General features: G+C 28.5%; 6 protein-coding genes across 9 annotated transcripts in view; 5 read left to right on the top strand and 1 right to left on the bottom strand.

Annotated features, from left to right (window-relative positions):
- The window catches only part of LOC128957852 (cadherin-related tumor suppressor-like), a 2250-nt gene extending 738 nt beyond the window's left edge, over window positions 1–1512 (top strand). Inside the window, exon 1 of the mRNA XM_054303667.1 lies at window positions 1–1512. This exon is cut by the window's left edge and continues 738 nt beyond it. Coding sequence (XP_054159642.1) covers window positions 1–1512 — 1512 coding nt within the window.
- A 3728-nt stretch (window positions 1513–5240) lies between these two features.
- On the top strand, window positions 5241–5950 carry LOC128958745 (RNA-binding protein 28-like). Its single transcript, XM_054304667.1, has 2 exons — window positions 5241–5336; window positions 5400–5950. The coding sequence occupies exons 1-2, from the start codon at window positions 5309–5311 to the stop codon at window positions 5759–5761; spliced, it is 390 nt and encodes a 129-aa protein (XP_054160642.1). The 5' UTR covers window positions 5241–5308; the 3' UTR covers window positions 5762–5950.
- A 151-nt stretch (window positions 5951–6101) lies between these two features.
- LOC128957853 (spatacsin-like) lies at window positions 6102–10014 on the top strand. Its single transcript, XM_054303669.1, has 5 exons — window positions 6102–6196; window positions 7796–8460; window positions 8540–9145; window positions 9208–9591; window positions 9652–10014. The coding sequence occupies exons 1-5, from the start codon at window positions 6115–6117 to the stop codon at window positions 10012–10014; spliced, it is 2100 nt and encodes a 699-aa protein (XP_054159644.1). The 5' UTR covers window positions 6102–6114.
- Window positions 10015–10106: 92 nt separating this feature from the next.
- Window positions 10107–11208, bottom strand: LOC128958739 (eukaryotic translation initiation factor 3 subunit J-A-like). 2 transcript variants are annotated; one of them, XM_054304660.1, is made up of 3 exons: window positions 10957–11208; window positions 10334–10875; window positions 10107–10273 (listed from the first exon to the last, which is right to left on the bottom strand). In XM_054304660.1, exons 1-3 carry the CDS (start codon window positions 10976–10978, stop codon window positions 10166–10168), a joined length of 672 nt encoding a protein of 223 aa, XP_054160635.1. In that variant the 5' UTR covers window positions 10979–11208; the 3' UTR covers window positions 10107–10165. The 2 variants fall into 2 exon arrangements, with proteins under 2 accessions (XP_054160635.1, XP_054160634.1); XM_054304659.1 differs by having other exon boundaries at window positions 10108–10273; window positions 10334–10878.
- Window positions 11209–11727: 519 nt separating this feature from the next.
- On the top strand, window positions 11728–12440 carry LOC128958746 (small nuclear ribonucleoprotein F). Its single transcript, XM_054304668.1, has one exon. It carries the CDS (start codon window positions 11936–11938, stop codon window positions 12197–12199), a length of 264 nt encoding a protein of 87 aa, XP_054160643.1. The 5' UTR covers window positions 11728–11935; the 3' UTR covers window positions 12200–12440.
- A 588-nt stretch (window positions 12441–13028) lies between these two features.
- On the top strand, window positions 13029–18062 carry LOC128958721 (E3 ubiquitin-protein ligase NEDD4-like). Of its 3 annotated transcripts, none has more exons than XM_054304636.1 (13): window positions 13029–13151; window positions 14380–14541; window positions 14614–14813; window positions 14907–15000; window positions 15062–15252; window positions 15322–15463; window positions 15625–15708; window positions 16132–16456; window positions 16525–16986; window positions 17057–17312; window positions 17375–17603; window positions 17662–17831; window positions 17907–18062. In XM_054304636.1, exons 1-13 carry the CDS (start codon window positions 13095–13097, stop codon window positions 18007–18009), a joined length of 2475 nt encoding a protein of 824 aa, XP_054160611.1. In that variant the 5' UTR covers window positions 13029–13094; the 3' UTR covers window positions 18010–18062. The 3 variants fall into 3 exon arrangements, with proteins under 3 accessions (XP_054160611.1, XP_054160613.1, XP_054160612.1); XM_054304637.1 differs by lacking the exon at window positions 13029–13151 and adding an exon at window positions 14164–14305; XM_054304638.1 differs by lacking the exon at window positions 15625–15708.
- The last annotated feature ends 780 nt before the right edge of the window (window positions 18063–18842 follow it).

An 18842-nucleotide genomic window follows, 5' to 3' on the forward strand; every position in this document is an offset into this window, starting at 1 on the left:
AGCGTAAGTCTTAACGAAAGTGTTGGCAAAGATGTATCCATTCTTCAAGTTAGAGCCACAGACGCTGATGAAGAGGGCAATGATAATAGTCGTATCAGTTATTATCTTCTGTCAAACGAGTTCTTCTACATTGATCCTAATACTGGAATCATATTTACAGCACAGGAGGGACCTATAAATTGCGGTACAGTTACCGCTGAGGACAACGATGACTATTCTAGAGTGTGTGTATTTACTGTGTTTGCTCACGACTACGGTACCCCTCGACAGGACGGCCGGACATATGTAACGGCAAAAATTCAAGGCTCTAACAATCACTCGCCGGTAATTAAGTTCCGCTATTTTTCAGGTTCAGATCAGGTCATTGTTGATGAAAGTGCCGCAAATGGTAGTGTTGTTGCGGCCGTTTCGGTAGTCGACTTGGATCACGGCTTAAATGGTATGACTACTCTAGATATAGCTAATGGCGACGAGTTGGGCCATTTCAGACTGGACTCAATTGGCAATTCACATATAATTAGAGTAAATGGTACGTTGGATAGGGAGAAGGCTTCGAGCTATAACCTGACTATAAGGGCCTACGATAAGGGCACTCCAATAAGGAGTTCCAGTGCTTATCTTAATATTATTGTTTATGAAAGTAATGAAACGTCATCTAAATTTAGTGCCATTCAATTAAAGTCAATCGGTGTTATACTTGTAATCACATTCTTCATTATCTTAATTTTGGTGATATCTACAAGTTTTCTCATATTCCACAATCAGAAGAAGAATCACCTGAGAGAATGTAATACAAGTCAACGTAAAATGACGGCCACTATTAAGCCATATTTATCTGCAACACCGTCTCCGCCGTCTACTTTGGCTCCACAGCTGCCACCGCCACCACAATTGCCATCACTACCAATAGCACAACAACCATCACTACCTACTCAAACATCATCGCCAACCCATAACATGCCCACCCGGTTGCCCACCAAACAACCGGATGTCGTGTCGCCAATAGCTGTGCCCCCAACCGAAGTCCTTCGACCGGTTCCACCAGCCGTTCCCAATTCAATCATTCACTCGCATTCAGACAATTATAATGACAGTTACAGTAATATATTGGCAAATGGGGAACACTATGACTTGGAAAACATGTCGAGTATCGCGCCGTCGGATATCGATATTGTATACCATTATAAAGGCTTTCGGAATCGAGACTCTCAGCCCTTACATCACAGACACGCACCGTTGGCTCGACTCAGTCCATCTGTTAGTGAATTATCTTCAATGCCCAGAATCTTAACATTACAAGATCTGAGTCCACCTCAAGTGCCTCCCTGTCCTCCTCCAGTCAATACACGGACGGGCAAAGCAAAGCCAAGTGATAAACACAATAAAGAAGATAATAATGAAGAAGAAGATGACGACAACAATACGGATGACTCGTTCACGTGCTCTGAATTCAATGAAAACTATGAACTCAACAAAAAAGATAAAAACATGATTTTTCAAAGGGTTTGGTAGTTGATGTCATGCCTTATACCTGTATTATATGAGTTATGATACCAACAAACTATTAAACATTTTCTTTGAATATTTAATTAATTTATGCCATAATTTGTTTCTAGTCTACAATCACATCAATAATATATTATTATATAAAGTAATTAATTATTATTTTTATATTATTATTATGCATAAAATCATAATTAAATTCACTCAACGATTATTAATGTTATATCACAATCTTCTCAAACATATTTGAGTGCCAATTGTTTTTTATATATATATTATATAATGATTTTATATAAGCTTTTGAAATTCATTCAATTTTATCTTATTGTAAATTTCTTGATAAAAAACAATAGAAAAACTGTAATTTTCTTAAATATTTAGTGTAAATATGTTTTTATTTATTTCATTGTTAAGTAATGGTAGTTCATAATCATTTAAAATTATTAAGTATTAAAATAAATAAAAATAAAATTAATTTATGACTTTTTCAAAGATTACTTATTTGCAAACAATTAAACGTTTGAGACGGTAGTGATGACCAGCCATAGGATGGGAGGAGTTGACAATATAGTTAAAAATAAGTAATTCTTTAAATACAAATGATTTAAAACAAGATGAGACAAGTCTTAGGTCTGAAAATATAAAGCATTTAGTTATTTGTCTATTAATAAAACATCGGAAAAAAAGAGAAGGACTCCACCCATACATGAGTTAACACTTCATCCTTAGACACATCTCTTAGTATTTTTCAATGTTTGGGTCGAAAGGTTATCTAAGCCTTGATTACAATTTTCCAGATATAAGCCGTCACTCATAAACAAGTATATAAAACTCATACACAATCACCTAATATCACTCGTATAATATCAATGTTGTTACTACACTATAAACTATTATAAAACTAATAATATATACTATACTATATATAGATCAAAGTTGTATCTAACAAAGGGCTATACTATATAAAAAAATATAATTAATTATTATGTGTTTGCAATGTACTGTATATTTTTCAGTCATATAAGCGATTCTCGTTTCAGATAAATTTTATCCAACAAAAAAACAACTAAAAATTGCTGCAAATTTGTATTCAAAATATGGCTAAAAAACAAATTAAAAACGGCATTTAAAAAGCTTGAATTGTAATCACAATTATGTGTAAACAGTGAGCGCTATCTCAACACTTGAAGAGAGACTGAGTTTGCATTTCTAATCTCAAGTGAAGGTAATGACCACTAAATGAAAACATCTTTAATGAAACACTATTTTATTCCTCAAACACTATACTACAGCCATAGGTATATATTTAGTAGTTATGCTGTAATACAGGTATTATAAGTTATTTAGTAAAGTTTCACAAACTCTACTGTACTTAACATTAATAAGTGTTGCAAATATTGCCTAACCTATGCTTTACGTTAGGGATTCAACTTTTCTTCAAATTGTATGTCTCCTGTCCTGTCCTGTCCTATACTGTAAATACTTGTTATCATCTTTTAAATGTGAAAATTTATCCATAATTTTAATTATTTTATATCTAATTTATTCTCTATTTTATTTCTTATAAATAAATTTTAGTTATTTGGTTTGCTATTTGAAATACTAATTTACAACATATTAGCATATTATTAGCTATGCTCTAAATCTATTATACTGTACTTTATAATTATAATTGAAAGCAAACTAAAAGGTTACATACTATTATGCCATACATAACACCGTTAGATAAATATGTTTGTTATATGTAATCTTTACTTTTAGAAAATTATGGATGAATATAAAGTTTATGTATAATAGAGAATCTCTATTAGGGATTACATTACAACAGGGCAGTCGTGTTATCATATTTTTATCACACCTGTCCTGTGTATATCCTGTCCCGTCCCGTTGGTTTTTAATTTATCCCATTTAAAAGTATCTGTGGTGACAGGATAAACATTTAACTACTATAATCTCTAAAAATGTTATAACGTTTTTTAGTGCATATTTAGTCTCTCATCTCAGCTTTAAATACAATAATTGACTAAATAATTAAAAGCCAAAGTAATAAATGACAAAAACATATTTTATGGAAAACCTTGTGTCAAATAGGACTTTCCATTTTATATATACGATATACCGTATAAGTTAAATAATTTATCAAACAATATAGTTTATAAGTACCTGTATATAGTGTACATCAGTTTGTCGACCCAATCATATAAAAAAGATTTAAATTTTAACATTACTTAAAATTCATGTGAGATTGAGAACAAAATAAAAATAGAGATTAAATTAAATTTTTTTTAATTGTTTACAGACAAAAAATTTATACTGGTTTTATAGAAAAACTATACTTTTAATATATATATAACCTTGGTCTGTTATAACATTTATGAAATATTGCTGTCTTTTAATTATTATAACATTTTTTCTGTGTAAAAATAAATTAAATTTGATTTAAAGTCATAAAATGTTTTTATACACCTACTTAAAAATGTAGTATTTAATATTCATAGAATTTAACCACTATTCATCATTTATCATTTTGAAAATAATATAATAAATTAAATGAAAACAACATGATATAAATTCACAATTTTGTTTTTAAATATATTTTTTAAAAAGTATTAAAAGTGCAATCTTATTGAATCAATCAATTGAATTCAATTTAATTAAAAAATTTTATAATTCATGTGTTATCAAATGTAAACCGATTCTTGAATAATATGTTTAATAATTTATATTTTTTCAATTAAACAACTATAATATTATTAATAAAAAATTATATTAAAAACTTATGATCACGTATTATATAAGTGAATAATCATTAGTTTTAATATTAAATTTAATGAATAGATTATTTATAGATTTTTAAAAATGATCATAACTTTAAATAACATAAACGGTACTAAAAATAATCATCTTTTTTGAGAAATTACAGTATTTGAAAATAAAATTGTATAATGATTTATATACAGAATAATTATTGTATTGATTACTTTTTTATTTAAATTTTTATTAGAAAACAATTTCAAAAAGTTTAATAGTTTTGTTTGATTTAATATATATATCATATTTTCTAAACTCAATTTAATCCAAATTAAAATTAAGCTTAATATAAATTTCGGTATTAATTATTATCTATAAGTAATTTATTCATTAAATATCTATTAAGAGACAAAATCATCAATTTTTATACACATTTTTCTCATCAATAAAATAATTAAAAATATTAATATTATATAAAATGTATGTCTAAATTTAACTATTGATTATCATAATTGAATTTAGTCACTAATAAATATCAGCACAAAATCATTTACAAACAAACAAAAAATTAATACATTTTATTATACGATTGTTTTATCATATAATATATAGTATGAAAGCAATCGTATAATAAAATGTATTAATTTGTTTGTCTGTAAATGATTTGTGCTTTTATTAATACCACACATAAACTCTTTTATATTAATACTGTACAACAGTGTACAGTATATTACAATAGAGTATAATTTATAGCAAATTTATAATAATTATAATACTTGAATAAAATAAATATAAAAAATAAAATAAAAATATTTAGACCTATAATTACAATCAAATCATTTAAATATATTTTTACTAATTTTATAAATCACTTACAAATAAATTTAAATTTATTTATTAATAGATTATAAGTTGACGTTATTTATGTATTTTGTTGTAACAATTTTTGACTGTAAATGTAATGAATCATATGTTTTGATATTTAATATTTTGGTTTTAAATCATATGATATAAACATTTGGACATTGATTTCAATTGTTCATCAAATTATGTGATGAAAGATATGTCGACCAAAACAAGTGGTAAACGAATTGTTTATTGTTTTGTAAATTATTGAAGAATTAAAAAAATAATTGTTTTTTCAGATGACATAAAATTGGATAAAAAGAAGAAAAAGGCTTTTTTGAAGACAAAGAAGTCGCGAATTATTGTCAGAAATCTGTCGTTTAAAGCAAATGAAGACATTCTTCGCAAAGAGTTTAAGAAATTCGGAGAAATTCTTGAGATTCAAATCCCAAAGAAATCGGACGGAAAAATGCTTGGATTTGCTTTTGTCGGATTTGCGACCATCAAGAGTGCACTTCTGGCCATCAAAGGTATGAACGCTAAACAAATCGTCGGCCGACCCGTTGCTGTCGACTTTGCTGTCGCTAAGAAGCGGTTCCAAAGTCAGCACAAGAAAGAGGAATCAACTGATGATAATAATAATAATAACGGTAAGGATTGAAAGCAATGACATCTCGTGGCCATCACTGACACAAATCTCATGTCAATAATTGTTTGGACATTAAATTAAAAACATTCAAAACAAACACATTATTATTACAGTAACACAAAAGCTATCAATTTGTGTGACATTTGTTTGTATTGTTAATCATTTGATTCATTTGTTTAAAAATAGTTGTTTTTATCATTTAAAAAATTAATAAAAAATTAATAAAAAATTAATAAAATAAATAATTTATATTTAATCGATTGAATATATTTTTGTTTTGCAACAAAAAGTCAACAAAATAAGTATATTATATAAAGATTTTATTTGAATTAGTGTTGAATTGAATGATAACTATTGAAAACTCAATGGATTTAACCGTTTTGGTCATCGGTTTACGTAATCATCAAATATCAAGCATTGAATGCTTTTTCAAAATTCAAATCCAATGTAAATAATATTTTATTATTTAATCCCATTTTCTCTCATCTTTTATTAATTTATAATTTAATTGATAATCAAAATAATTTTAATAACAATAATAATTGATATGATTATCATATGATATCATATATAAAACTATAAAATATAGAAAAATAATAAAATAATTGATAAAAATAGCAAACATTTTGAACATTACTTTTACTTAACGTTATTAATGTTTGTGTATTAATCACTCGTATATATCGTTAATACAGTGATTATAATAGAAGACAATTGTGTTTGAATTGACTCTACATTTACTTTAAGAGTTTATATTGAATTTGTTGTCATTTATATAGTGTTTTAATGTTACGTTATATATGAATGTTATAATATATATGACATGAATTGTTTCATAAGTTTATTGAATAGAAAATAGAGTTTTGTTTTTGAAATTATTGTCCGAAAGTGTTGTTAAAATTGATTGACAAAAACTATCACTTTATTTGATCCACACATGGATTTTAATGCAAAAACTAATGTAAATCAGGCTTTAAGTCATAAAAATGCAACCAAAAGATTGAAAGTTAATGATTTGCACACAAATGGCGACCTAACGGTTATCTCGGGACCAGTTAGTGGACAATCAAATGATGATATATGCAGTCCATCGAAGTCCAAAAGTGGTAAACAATTTGTGGTTAATGATGAAGACATGAGAGCAAAGTTTGATTATTTTATGAGCAATATTAATAAGTATGAAAATAGTGGTCGTTTGGAGATCATTGATATCGAGGATGACTTACCAAATGATTGTAAAACGTTTAAAGATGAAGATCTAATGACACCAATTTGTAAAAGAAGTTTAAGTCAAGTATCAGATGTCGATTGCGAAGATTTCAATGATTATGAATTGAAATCAATGGCACAAAATAAGATACGAAATGGTTTTACTGATGAAGAAAATAAACGGATTAAAATGTCTTTGGACTCAATATCTGACTTAAAAGACATAGATTTGGATCACATCTGTTATCTGGTGAATGAATGGTCGGATTCATTGAAAGACATTTGTTTTAATGACAAGAATCCTTCATTATATAAAAAATTGTTTAATAAAAATGGATTCATTGGTGTTATGACACAATTGAAATGTTCAGTTCATTTGAGAAAAAGACAACAAATTTATTTAATGGGTTCTTTGGATGGACTTATCGGACAATTATCTCTAAAGAGTTTCATATATTCTGTATTATTTGCTGAATGTTTGGTCAAAATACTTGTTAGAGTCAAGAAAGTCACTTATAAACAGGCATTGGATTTAGTAAATCCATTAATTTAAGTTTTAATACTTAACTGTAATATAAGTAAAATAGTATTTAAATTGATTCAAATGTTTACTATTTTAATTTTATTTAAAGATTTGTTTTCTATAATTTTGAGTTTTTTTTATCAATTTGAATACATATGAAATTTATTAATCAATTGTCCACTTTATATAATAATTATTTAAACTATTATATAAATTTGCTTAAACTATTGTAGATAAAGTTATCTTCAATTTCTATTTATTAATAAATTAAAAAATATTTTTGTTTATTATTATTATTTTTATAAAATATTTAGCATTTAGTTTAAGTCAACAGCAAGATGTGCGACAAAGTCTTAGTGGAGATCAAAGAAGAGTACAGAATCAATGTCTTTATAACGGATGGAAAGAAGTGTTCGCTAAACTAAATAATGTTATTTCAGTCAATATTAAAGACAAAAACGGTCGACAGTTTGGCCATCAATTGGCACGACTTGGTCTTCAAGCGTGTAATCAATTATTAGATGTTGTGATGGATAGTGAATATGATATCGAAGTGATTCAATACAAAGATTTATTTACACAACTTTTTATTGACTGTATTTGTCTGATACGACAGTCTATCAAAATATTTGGTGACAATATAAGCGATGATTTAATATTAAATGACAGCAAAGAAGATATCAGTGAATTTAAATTTAGTAAGAAATGTACGAAAAGTGATGTCCATCACGTGTTGACACAAGCAGTTCATTCAAATAGTCTTGTTTTGGGCCAACATTGGCTCAAAAAGTACAAACACGTTGACATAAGTTGGCCACAAATTGTTAAGCATGTGATTAGTATAGGCGTTGAATTCATCAAAAGTAAAAACTTTGATGACTTGAATAAAATATTGTGTCAATTGGGCATTGAATTCAATGATCTGACAGTTGGAAGCAATGCTTGTCAAAGAGTACTTCTTTACTATAAAATTTCTTGTGTATGTCTTCTTCTTAATTTTTATTTAATCAATAATTAATTGATATATGTATTAATAATTAATTAATTAAAATTTATAGATATTAGGTCGAGACTATTTAGATATTGAAGGCTCGGAAACCAATGACTTACAACTATTGAAATCATTGATATTATTTCCATCAAAAGATAGTAATGCCTTGTCTTTAGCCAAAGAGTTAATCGCCATAAATGATATCACTGACGATGATATCGCTTCAATCATTAGTTTTGAAATAATGTTAAAATTGAAGAACGAATCGGAAGAATTTGAAAAATCAAAAGATTCTTCATATAGTAATCTAATGGAATTGAGTTCAAGTTTCTTATCAATGATTAGATTATTAAACGACACGACTGTTTTGGGAACAAAATTGTTATCAGAAACTGAATCATTACAAACTGATCCGATAAACAATTTTGTTTTAACTAAACTTTATATTAAAGCTCACGAATGCTTTACTAATGAATGCGATGTCAAAGGCATAGCATTGGTACTCAGGAAGACCCGGATATTTATAACACAAAGTTTATTGCCATTAAAAGACTTCGATTCAATTCTCAGATTAATGACAGGAATCGGCAGATATTCTGAAATGACTTATTGTTTTGATTTGTTCAGAGAGAACAATCAGTTTGAGTTACTTCTCAGCAAACGTATTGAAAAGGTATTTATAAATACTAATTAAATGATTTTTAAAAATAAAATTAATAATTATTTGATGAATAGGCGCCACAATTGAGAATAGCATTATTGGATTATTTGAAAGGAGATAAAGAAGTTTTTCCATTAGTGGCACTTCGGTTCTGTCTGTTTCGTGAAATCGCCGAAAATCATGAGATGTCAGCCAAAAAACAGTTCAATCAATTGAAACATAAATTAGGCACAAATCTCTTGAGTTATGGGGATCAATTGGAAACCATTATGTATGAGTTAATTGACGCTCACGAGTGCTTTTCAAAGGCCGGTTGTCATTCACAGGCCGACTCGTGCGGCAAATTAGCACAACTTATTTCACTGCAAATTCATTATTTACCAAATAATGTACTTCTGGTTAATATGAATAGCGAACAGATCTCACAGTTTATCGAAAACAGTAACAATTTTTTTGAGGTATTGATTATTGTTAAGCATTTAATTTAAATCACTAAAAAAATTGACTAATTATTTAAGGCATTGATTGTTGCGGATGCCTATCAATACAATACAAGTTGGGTCAGTGCTGTCTTCAGACACGTTGTACTAAATAACGATTGGAACTATTGGAACGATTACATCAGTGCAAGAGATATCGGCACTTCTTTTATTGAGGAATTGATTCAAAAATACTTTCATTTCATTGCCAACCAAAACATTGCTACGGAACGGATGATCCAATTGAAGAAATCAGTTCAACGGCTCATCCAATACATCGATGACTACGAATTGCGATTTCGAATGTCATCCAAACTAAACTTAAATGATTTTAATCATCAAATGCTTAACGAAGAAAGTGGCGCTTATTTACATGATTTACGCAGAAATGGACTTTTATAGAGACAACTAGTCATCATTTGAATCAAGAAATCGTTTATATTTTTTTTATTAAAATTGTATAATAAGAATATTAATAGTATTAATAACGAAATTAAATTTTATGTATAATTATGTGCAATATATTTAAAAATTCATTTTTTATAAAACAAGTTTACATGAAGTCATCGAAGTCATCGTATTCATCTCCGTAGGCATCGGTCGGATTGGTTTCTACCTTAACTGACGGTCCCTTTCCTTTCTTCTTACCCTTTGTTACGGCCTTTTATGATAAAATAATTTTAGTAATACTTTAATTAAAATTTATATAAATAATATATACCTTCTGTGCCTTAAGTTTTTCGTTATAAAGAGCCGTTAGACTTGCGGACAACTTTTTGATGTCATCGGATTCGACAGAAACGCATAGTTCGCGAAACAAGTTCTCCAAGAAGTGGACGTAATGGGGTGAGGCCTCATAGATAGACAGTTTGTCGACTAAACTTTTCCTAAACGAATCCCAATCTTCTTTCGTGTTCAGACTTACGCTAAGACCAGATCCACTGTTTCCCGCACCGAACGCTTCTTCAGCCAAACTAAGGTCCGATTCTTCTACTAGTTTTTGAATTCGTAACTTTTCTTCTATTATTTCTTGTGGTGTTTTCGGTTTGTTCGCCTCTTCTCTCTTTTTTCTTTCTTCTTCTTCTTTTTCCTTAATCTTTTGCTGTAATTTAGTTAACTTCTTCTCCTTCAAGGGCATAGTCTTTGTCTGTGTGTCATCTTTGGGCACCTCTTCTGATTCAGAATCATCCCAATTGTCTTTGATGTCGTCATCTTCATCTTCGTCATCAAATTTCTTGTTTCCACCGGAATTGTTGTCCACATCTTCTAAAAGTAATAATAACTTTATTAATGAAAACAATTGTCTAAATGAACGCCAAATGGATATAACATTTGGATATTTACCCCAATTATGAGTTTCAGACATATTATGAGCTGATCTAAGCTAAAAATTGCCGACAAATCAATCAAAATTACTGTCAAATCAATACAATTGGCGTACAATTGGCTAATAATAAAGTAATTAAATTTAAATGAACTAAATTTGATAAATAATGAAATAAATTAACTAAATAGCGATTCAATTGAAACGTGTGAACCGTATCATACATTGCATACAACACTACTAAATACAAACTGTATATAAAACTATATAACAGTAATATTTAGTAAAATCAATGTTTCATTCATTACAGTCAAACACAGTGTTTATTACAATATTTTAGGACACGTTTTCTCTCAGACCGGGGGCTCAACTCTAACCATACATTTATAGTTCAATTGATACAAACACTTCATTTATACAAACAATGTGTGTTATTAGTTGTCCTAATAATACTTTTAATATTTATTATTATATAACATGAATTTGATTTATCTAATTATTGACAAATATAATATATATTTATAAATTTCAAATTAATTTTATTATAACCACATTTTTTTCTGGTAATTATAACTATGATTTAGTGTATTATATAGAACTTTGCGGTAAAGATGAACAAACAGTGAGTTTGTATATGACTTTTGATTGACTCATATATTGTATCAAATGATATGTAAGTCCGGGGGTTGTGTTGTGTTGTGTTAGCCCAGGACTGGACCCTAACATACATTGTCTACAAATAACGTGACAAATATAATGAGGTTTTGAGTCTAGAGTTTGTCCCACAAGTGGTGACACACAGTGTGTGAACACATGTTTGAGATACGGATTAATGCAGTGATAGTGTAAGTGATGGACACTATTGTCGCCACAATTGTGACCAAACACTGACATTACTGGTAGTGACTCTCATACACACCGATTGTCATCCAATAATTGCCGGATAAGCCGTGCTTTTCATTTGATTACAAGCGGCCACTGACTGATACAACCGACACAATGGCCACAATGCCGTTAAACCCGAAACCATTTCTTAATGGTCTGACCGGTAAACCCGTGTTAGTGAAGCTAAAGTGGGGAATGGAGTACAAGGGATACCTGATCTCAGTGGACGCCTATATGAACCTACAGTTGGCCAACACTGAAGAGTACATCGACGGCAACTGTACCGGCAATTTGGGTGAAGTTCTCATCAGATGTAATAATGTACTCTATATTAGAGGTGTCGATGAAGAAGAAGAAGACGGAGAGACCAGGGATTAGCAGCCATTCGGTGAACAACATATGCATCGATATATCGATGACCACAACTAGTGGTGATGACCACATCATTGTCGATAACCTCTTCATTGATAACCATTTTGTAATCAATTCATTGCATATCTTTTGTCTTAAATTTATTTAAATTTATTTTTCATTATTACTATAAAACAATTGTATGTTTTTTGCGCTAAAATTATCTAATTATAGAAACGAATAGTTATTTAATTAACAAATAACTGTTTATTTTGTTTATAATGAATCCATAAAAGAGATAATTAATAAATTAAATAAATAATTGAATTGTATTTTAATATCATTTATAAATTATTAACAAATTTTGTAATTTAAATGCAATTGAATTGAAAAGTATGTAACGCTTTATATGAATGGATGAGTGTATTGCAGGCAATGAAGTAATAAATGGTATTTAATGTTAAGTCTATGAGTGAAATGCAGTGATAGTTAAGCGTATATTACTGTACTGTATATTATATGTTGTATTAGTATTACATTACTGTACGTATAGTACTCTATAGTAAACAATATATTTATGATATAATAATATAAATACAGTTATTATAGTAAACATTGTTTTACAATATATGAGTGATTTTTATTTTAACCAAAAATCACATTTAATTTAACAATAATTGCTATTAATATATGTTTGACTCAAACGCTATTAAGTCGTTAAATAATACAATGATTTTCACTCATTTGTCACTTAATTATCTGACATAACATTTATATCATATATTTTGTGCACACATTTCATAATCACATTTTTTAGTGAAAAAAATAAAATAAATAAATTGTGTCTTAAATTGTGTAATAATCATATAATTAATTAATTAGTTTTTTATTATTATAAAAACAACACTTGAGGTGATCTTTGATGGCAAACGATAGGATATATGGATGGACTCAAAGTACTGACTCTTCAACACTGGAGGTATGTGTTTGTTGATCATTGACAACACCATTGGATCAGATGATGATTATAATGATATCCTAATTGTAGTCCATTTGATGAATCAATTATAAGTTATATTATAAAATAATGTCATGTTTTTATATGCATTCAATTGTTTGCACTAATTATTTAATTGTCTATTTTTAATGTAGTTTTTTGTTATCACTATTAAATTAAAATAAATTTTTAGGATATTATATGTATAATATGTATATAAATATTAAAAAATAATAATAATTAAAATTTGAAGCAAACAAAGCATTTAATAATAATAATAATAATTTTGCCGACGATATCAATGACACAACAGTTTTATGTCTTTTCAGTGATAAATAAAATATTTTAAGTTAATTATTATTTCATTAATTAATTGAAAGCAATTAAATTGTAGTGAATTTTTAAATTAGTTATTTGATGAGTAATTTATTAACATTACATATACAATACAAATATATTTATATTTACTACAATTAAATTTAATAAAGTATTATAAGCTTTATAAGGTAATAAATATTATTAATAAAGTTATTTAATCAAATAAATAATAATAGTATGAATTGTGATGAAAATATTAAATACAAGTTTTAGTAATAATAATAATAAGTAGCGAATTGCGTGAATAGATTGTTAGTAATAATCATTTAGTGTATCGATTTGTAATTAATTTAATTTTATTGATTTGCATAATATTTTTGACAAATAATATGATAAATCATTACAATCATTGAATGACAAGAAATGTGTCGAAATATTGTATATACAATGCTATATAAATTAATATTAATTATAATGAATACTATCTGATATTTATTTTTGTTGTTGTAAATTTAATCCTAAAAAAGCTATTTTTATTGCATTAAAAATTTGTATCAATCAATGTATATTATATTATAATATATAGTTTATACTACGGTATATATAATTATCAATCAACGAATTGACTTATAATTTAATTGTCTTATAATAATAAGTGTCTATTACTGTATATTTCCGTAAATTATAGCTGAGGTGTAGAATTGAATGGGAATAAAGTATAGATTAGATAATATATAACATATCATAAACTTTTTTATTAATGGCAAACGTTTTTACTAAATAATGCAATAAAAGTCAACATTTCACTGATTATTATGGTTATTGTCATAACTTATGACTTTTATTTGTTATATTTGATAATTTGATAAAATAATCACTTAATAAACAATAGGACGCATCAAACATACGACTTCTTCGGCTAAAAGTGTTTGCCGGACACAACTTAGCCAAAAAGGACATCTTCGGCGCCAGTGATCCATACGTACGAATAGATTTGATCAGAAATGCTGACGAATCGGTCATTGATTCGGTTTATACCAAAACTAAGAAAAAAGTATTGATTTTTATTTGTTATATAATAACAATTGTTTTACAACTTATCTAATCATTAAATTTACCGATAAAGACATTGAACCCCAAATGGGACGAAGAGTTTATATTCAGAGCCAATCCTAATAATCACAGACTATTGTTAGAAGTATTTGATGAAAATCGTTTGACTCGAGACGACTTCCTCGGAATGGTTGAACTGCCTCTTCATAACATTCCCACTGAAAGAGCCGGTCGTACGATATCTCAAAAGTATTATATTTTGCGACCGCGAAGGTATTGATTTGAATTATAATTAAATACAAAACATTTTAATGACTTTCAATCAACTTAATTGTCTATATTTTAATATATGATTACCACTGGTAGTGCCAGATCTAAAGTGAAGGGACACTTGCAGTTATATCACGCATACATTGCGTCCAATGAAGAGGAAGAAACTCAATCGATACAAGAAAATGAAGTATTTATTGGTGTTTGTTATTTAATATTATAATTATAACACAGTTTTGTCTTAACTATAGCCCGGTTGGGAAGTAGTAGATGTTGAGAATGGAACTGAAGAACAGGCAGCACAGCCAATAGTGCCCGGAAGTAGTTCAGAGTCTATAGCATCGGGACTTCCGACCGGTTGGGAAGAAAGAGTTGATGCCAATGGACGGACATATTTTGTTAATCATATCGCACGCACTACTCAATGGGATCGACCAACAAAGTTAGTCAACAATGCTATTATATTTTGCACCCACCTATAGGTTTACTTTTTTTTGTTTGTTTTTTTTAGTACTAACAGTATTAATGAAGACCAAACGCAACAAAGAAGTCTTGAATCTGCTCAAGAATTCAGACGTCGGGTCCACATAAGTGTTGAACAAAATGGTGAACAACAGAACAACTCCACTACTAATGAAGAATCCATTTCTGATGTAAGTATTGACGAGTTTAATGACATTTTAATCGGTATTTACATAAAATCAATAATAAATTTATTTTATTTTGCATTAATTAATTTTTTGCACGTATTTCGACAAAAAAATCGATAATTGATTAATGAATTGATTATTGAATTGATTAATTGTGCCCAAAGTTAATAGAATCTCAGCGACGATTAACCCTCACTCCAAACACTACAAATGCCTCACTTATGAGCGCAAACCGTCGGCACTCAGAGGTTCTCATCCTAGCTCTCAATGCACTCAATGAACAAAGATTTTGGTTCCCAATTATTGTTATATAAATAACTGTTATTTTTTAAAAATATTTAATTATGATTTGACCGGACATAGTAGCTAACAAAATCGCTTGTTTTAATTATCTAATTTATTGAGTAATGTTTGCCACTAACCTAAATATAATAACCCGTAACATAAAGAGTATGCCATAACCAAAGTCAGTGTTCATTGAATTTAAATGTTTATCTAAATGTTTGCTTTTTGAGGCAAATTAAATAATTTTTGTTTGCATTTGTTATAAACCCCAATGACTCCCAAAATCCATGATTGTATTGTTTAAGCGCTTTAGAAAATTACATAATTAGAAGTTAATTTAGAAACATTAGAGACTAATTTTGCAAATTTTATGGCTTTATGGACAGCCTGTTAGCGGTGCCGGTCCATCCAATTCTAACGGTGCAATTACTGGTAGTGGTCACAGGGCGTCACCAAATCAACCGGGAAGCGATGGGCTACCTGAGGGATGGTCATTACAAGTGGCACCCAATGGCCGTATATTTTTTATTGATCACAACGCTAAGACAACGACTTGGATTGATCCCCGTTCAGGAAAAGCAAGTCCAGCGCCCAATCAATCAAATGTTGCGAATCGTCCGAAATTCAATACAGTCGATGATTTGGGACCACTTCCTGATGGATGGGAAGAAAGAGTGCATACAGACGGACGCATTTTCTTCATTGACCACAGTATGCATTTGCAGTTTAAAAGAAAATGTTTAATATTAGCTAAAACTATAAAATCTATAAACAATTAGATAGTCGAATGACTCAATGGGATGACCCGCGACTCAACAATCCCAACATTGCTGGACCCGCTGTTCCCTATTCACGCGATTACAAACGTAAATACGAGTACTTACAGAATCGTCTGCCGCGACCATCAAACGTGCCAAACAAACTAGAGATCAAAGTTAGCAGAAGTAATATATTTGAGGACTCATATCGATGCATCTCAAGTATAAGTCGAGTGGATTTACTTAAAACAAAATTATGGGTCGAGTTTGATGGCGAAGAAGTACTTGATTATGGCGGCGCCTCCAGAGAGTGGTTCTACTTGTTATCTAAAGAAATGTTTAATCCATATTACGGTTTGTTTGAGTATTCAGCCGCTGATAATTACACCCTTCAAATAAACCCATTTTCTGGGATGTGTAATGAGGAACACTTATCTTACTTTAAATTTATTGGACGAGTGGCTGGAATGGCTATATTTCATGGTTTGTTGGCTAAAATTGTTTGTTTTTTTTGTAAAAAACAAATTCACAAAATATTTTTATCAAACTTTAGGTAAACTATTGGAAGCATTTTTTATACGACCTTTTTATAAGATGATGTTAGGAAAGCCAATCCAACTCAAAGATATGGAGAGCGTTGACACAGAATATTTCAATTCTCTTAAATGGATTCTTGAGAACGACCCGTCAGAACTTGACCTTAGATTCTCTATCGATGAGGACCTGTTCGGCCAAATAGAGCAAAGAGAGCTCAAACCAAAAGGCGCTAATATACCGGTCACTAATGATAACAAACACGAATACATGGAGTAAGATATTAATTATTGGTTTTAATTCATTTAGTGTTAAACTTAATTTCATTGACTTAAAGTTTGGTAATCCAATGGAGATTTGTGTCACGAATTTTGCCACAAATGGAATCATTCCTCGATGGTTTCAATGAATTAATTCCTCTAAGTTTCATTAAAGTTTTTGATGAACACGAATTGGAGCTATTAATGTGTGGTATTGGAAATGTTGACGTCAAAGATTGGAAACAAAATACTGTCTATAAGAGTAGTTATCATCCAAACCATATCGTTATACAGTGGTTCTGGAGGGTATGTCTTATAAATTAACAATTGTTTTCAAATGTTAGACATTGTTATGTTTGCACAGGTGGTACTATCATTCAATAATGAGATGCGATCGCGTTTACTACAATTCGTTACCGGAACATCTCGGGTACCGATGAATGGATTCAAAGAACTTTACGGAAGTAATGGTCCGCAACTGTTCACTATTGAAAAGTGGGGAACACCCCATAATCTGCCCCGTTCTCATACATGGTATTATTAATCGGATCAAACCAAGTGTGCGAATATTTATATTTTTTTAAAATTATTTTTTTTTGTTTTTTATAGTTTTAATCGCTTAGATTTACCGGCTTATGAAAGTTATCAGGAGTTACGAGAAAAATTGATTCAAGCGATTGAGGGCTCGGAATCATTTGGTGGAGTCGATTGACACCATAATATTTATGCACCAATTGTTATAATATATTGTATATATACAGTATATATATATATATTTAATAACATTATTTACAAATAATGAATTATTTACCTTAATATAATATATATTTACTGTATACCTATTATATTTACGGTACGGTAATTGTTTTATTGGACGATAATGATAATGGCTGAAAAGTCTGTGATTTACATATATATATATATATATATATATATAAATGAGAGTTTTATTTGAATAATTTTTTTAATCGTGATATCACACCATATATGTTGCTAAATATATTATTATTAAAAAATGATTTATTGTATAAAAAACATTATAAAAGTTAGATATTATTCAATTTTATAATAACTTATTGTATAAAAAGCTAATATATAAAACAAATTATTATATTGTATAAAACAATTATAATGCAAATATATATATTATTTGATTATTATTGAAAGATTTATATATAATATAATTAATTGATATACACAATGTCAATGTCTTTATTGAAATATATATTGAATAAAATGTTTGTTTTAATTAAATTTATTGATATTTATAAGAAATTAAATTACAAAAATAATATTTGAGATAATCTTTTGATTTTAATGATTAATTGTTTAAATAATTATGAATTAATTAATCATTTAATTGTCGGATTAGTTCAAATAACAATTTGTCAATTATTAAAATCAAACTACAAATTATTTATTAATAATTTTTTAAATTAAATTATAGAATAATCTCATTTGAAAATTAAATTTAATTCAATTATTGATTATTATTTGGCTTCTATGCATACAAATTGTATTACAAATTGTATGCATAGAAACCAA

This window comes from Oppia nitens, unplaced genomic scaffold (genome assembly GCF_028296485.1).
Source record: "Oppia nitens isolate AA-2021 unplaced genomic scaffold, nextdenovo-longstitch-racon4-pilon3 scaffold3_pilon_pilon_pilon, whole genome shotgun sequence".
NCBI lineage: Eukaryota > Metazoa > Arthropoda > Arachnida > Sarcoptiformes > Oppiidae > Oppia > Oppia nitens.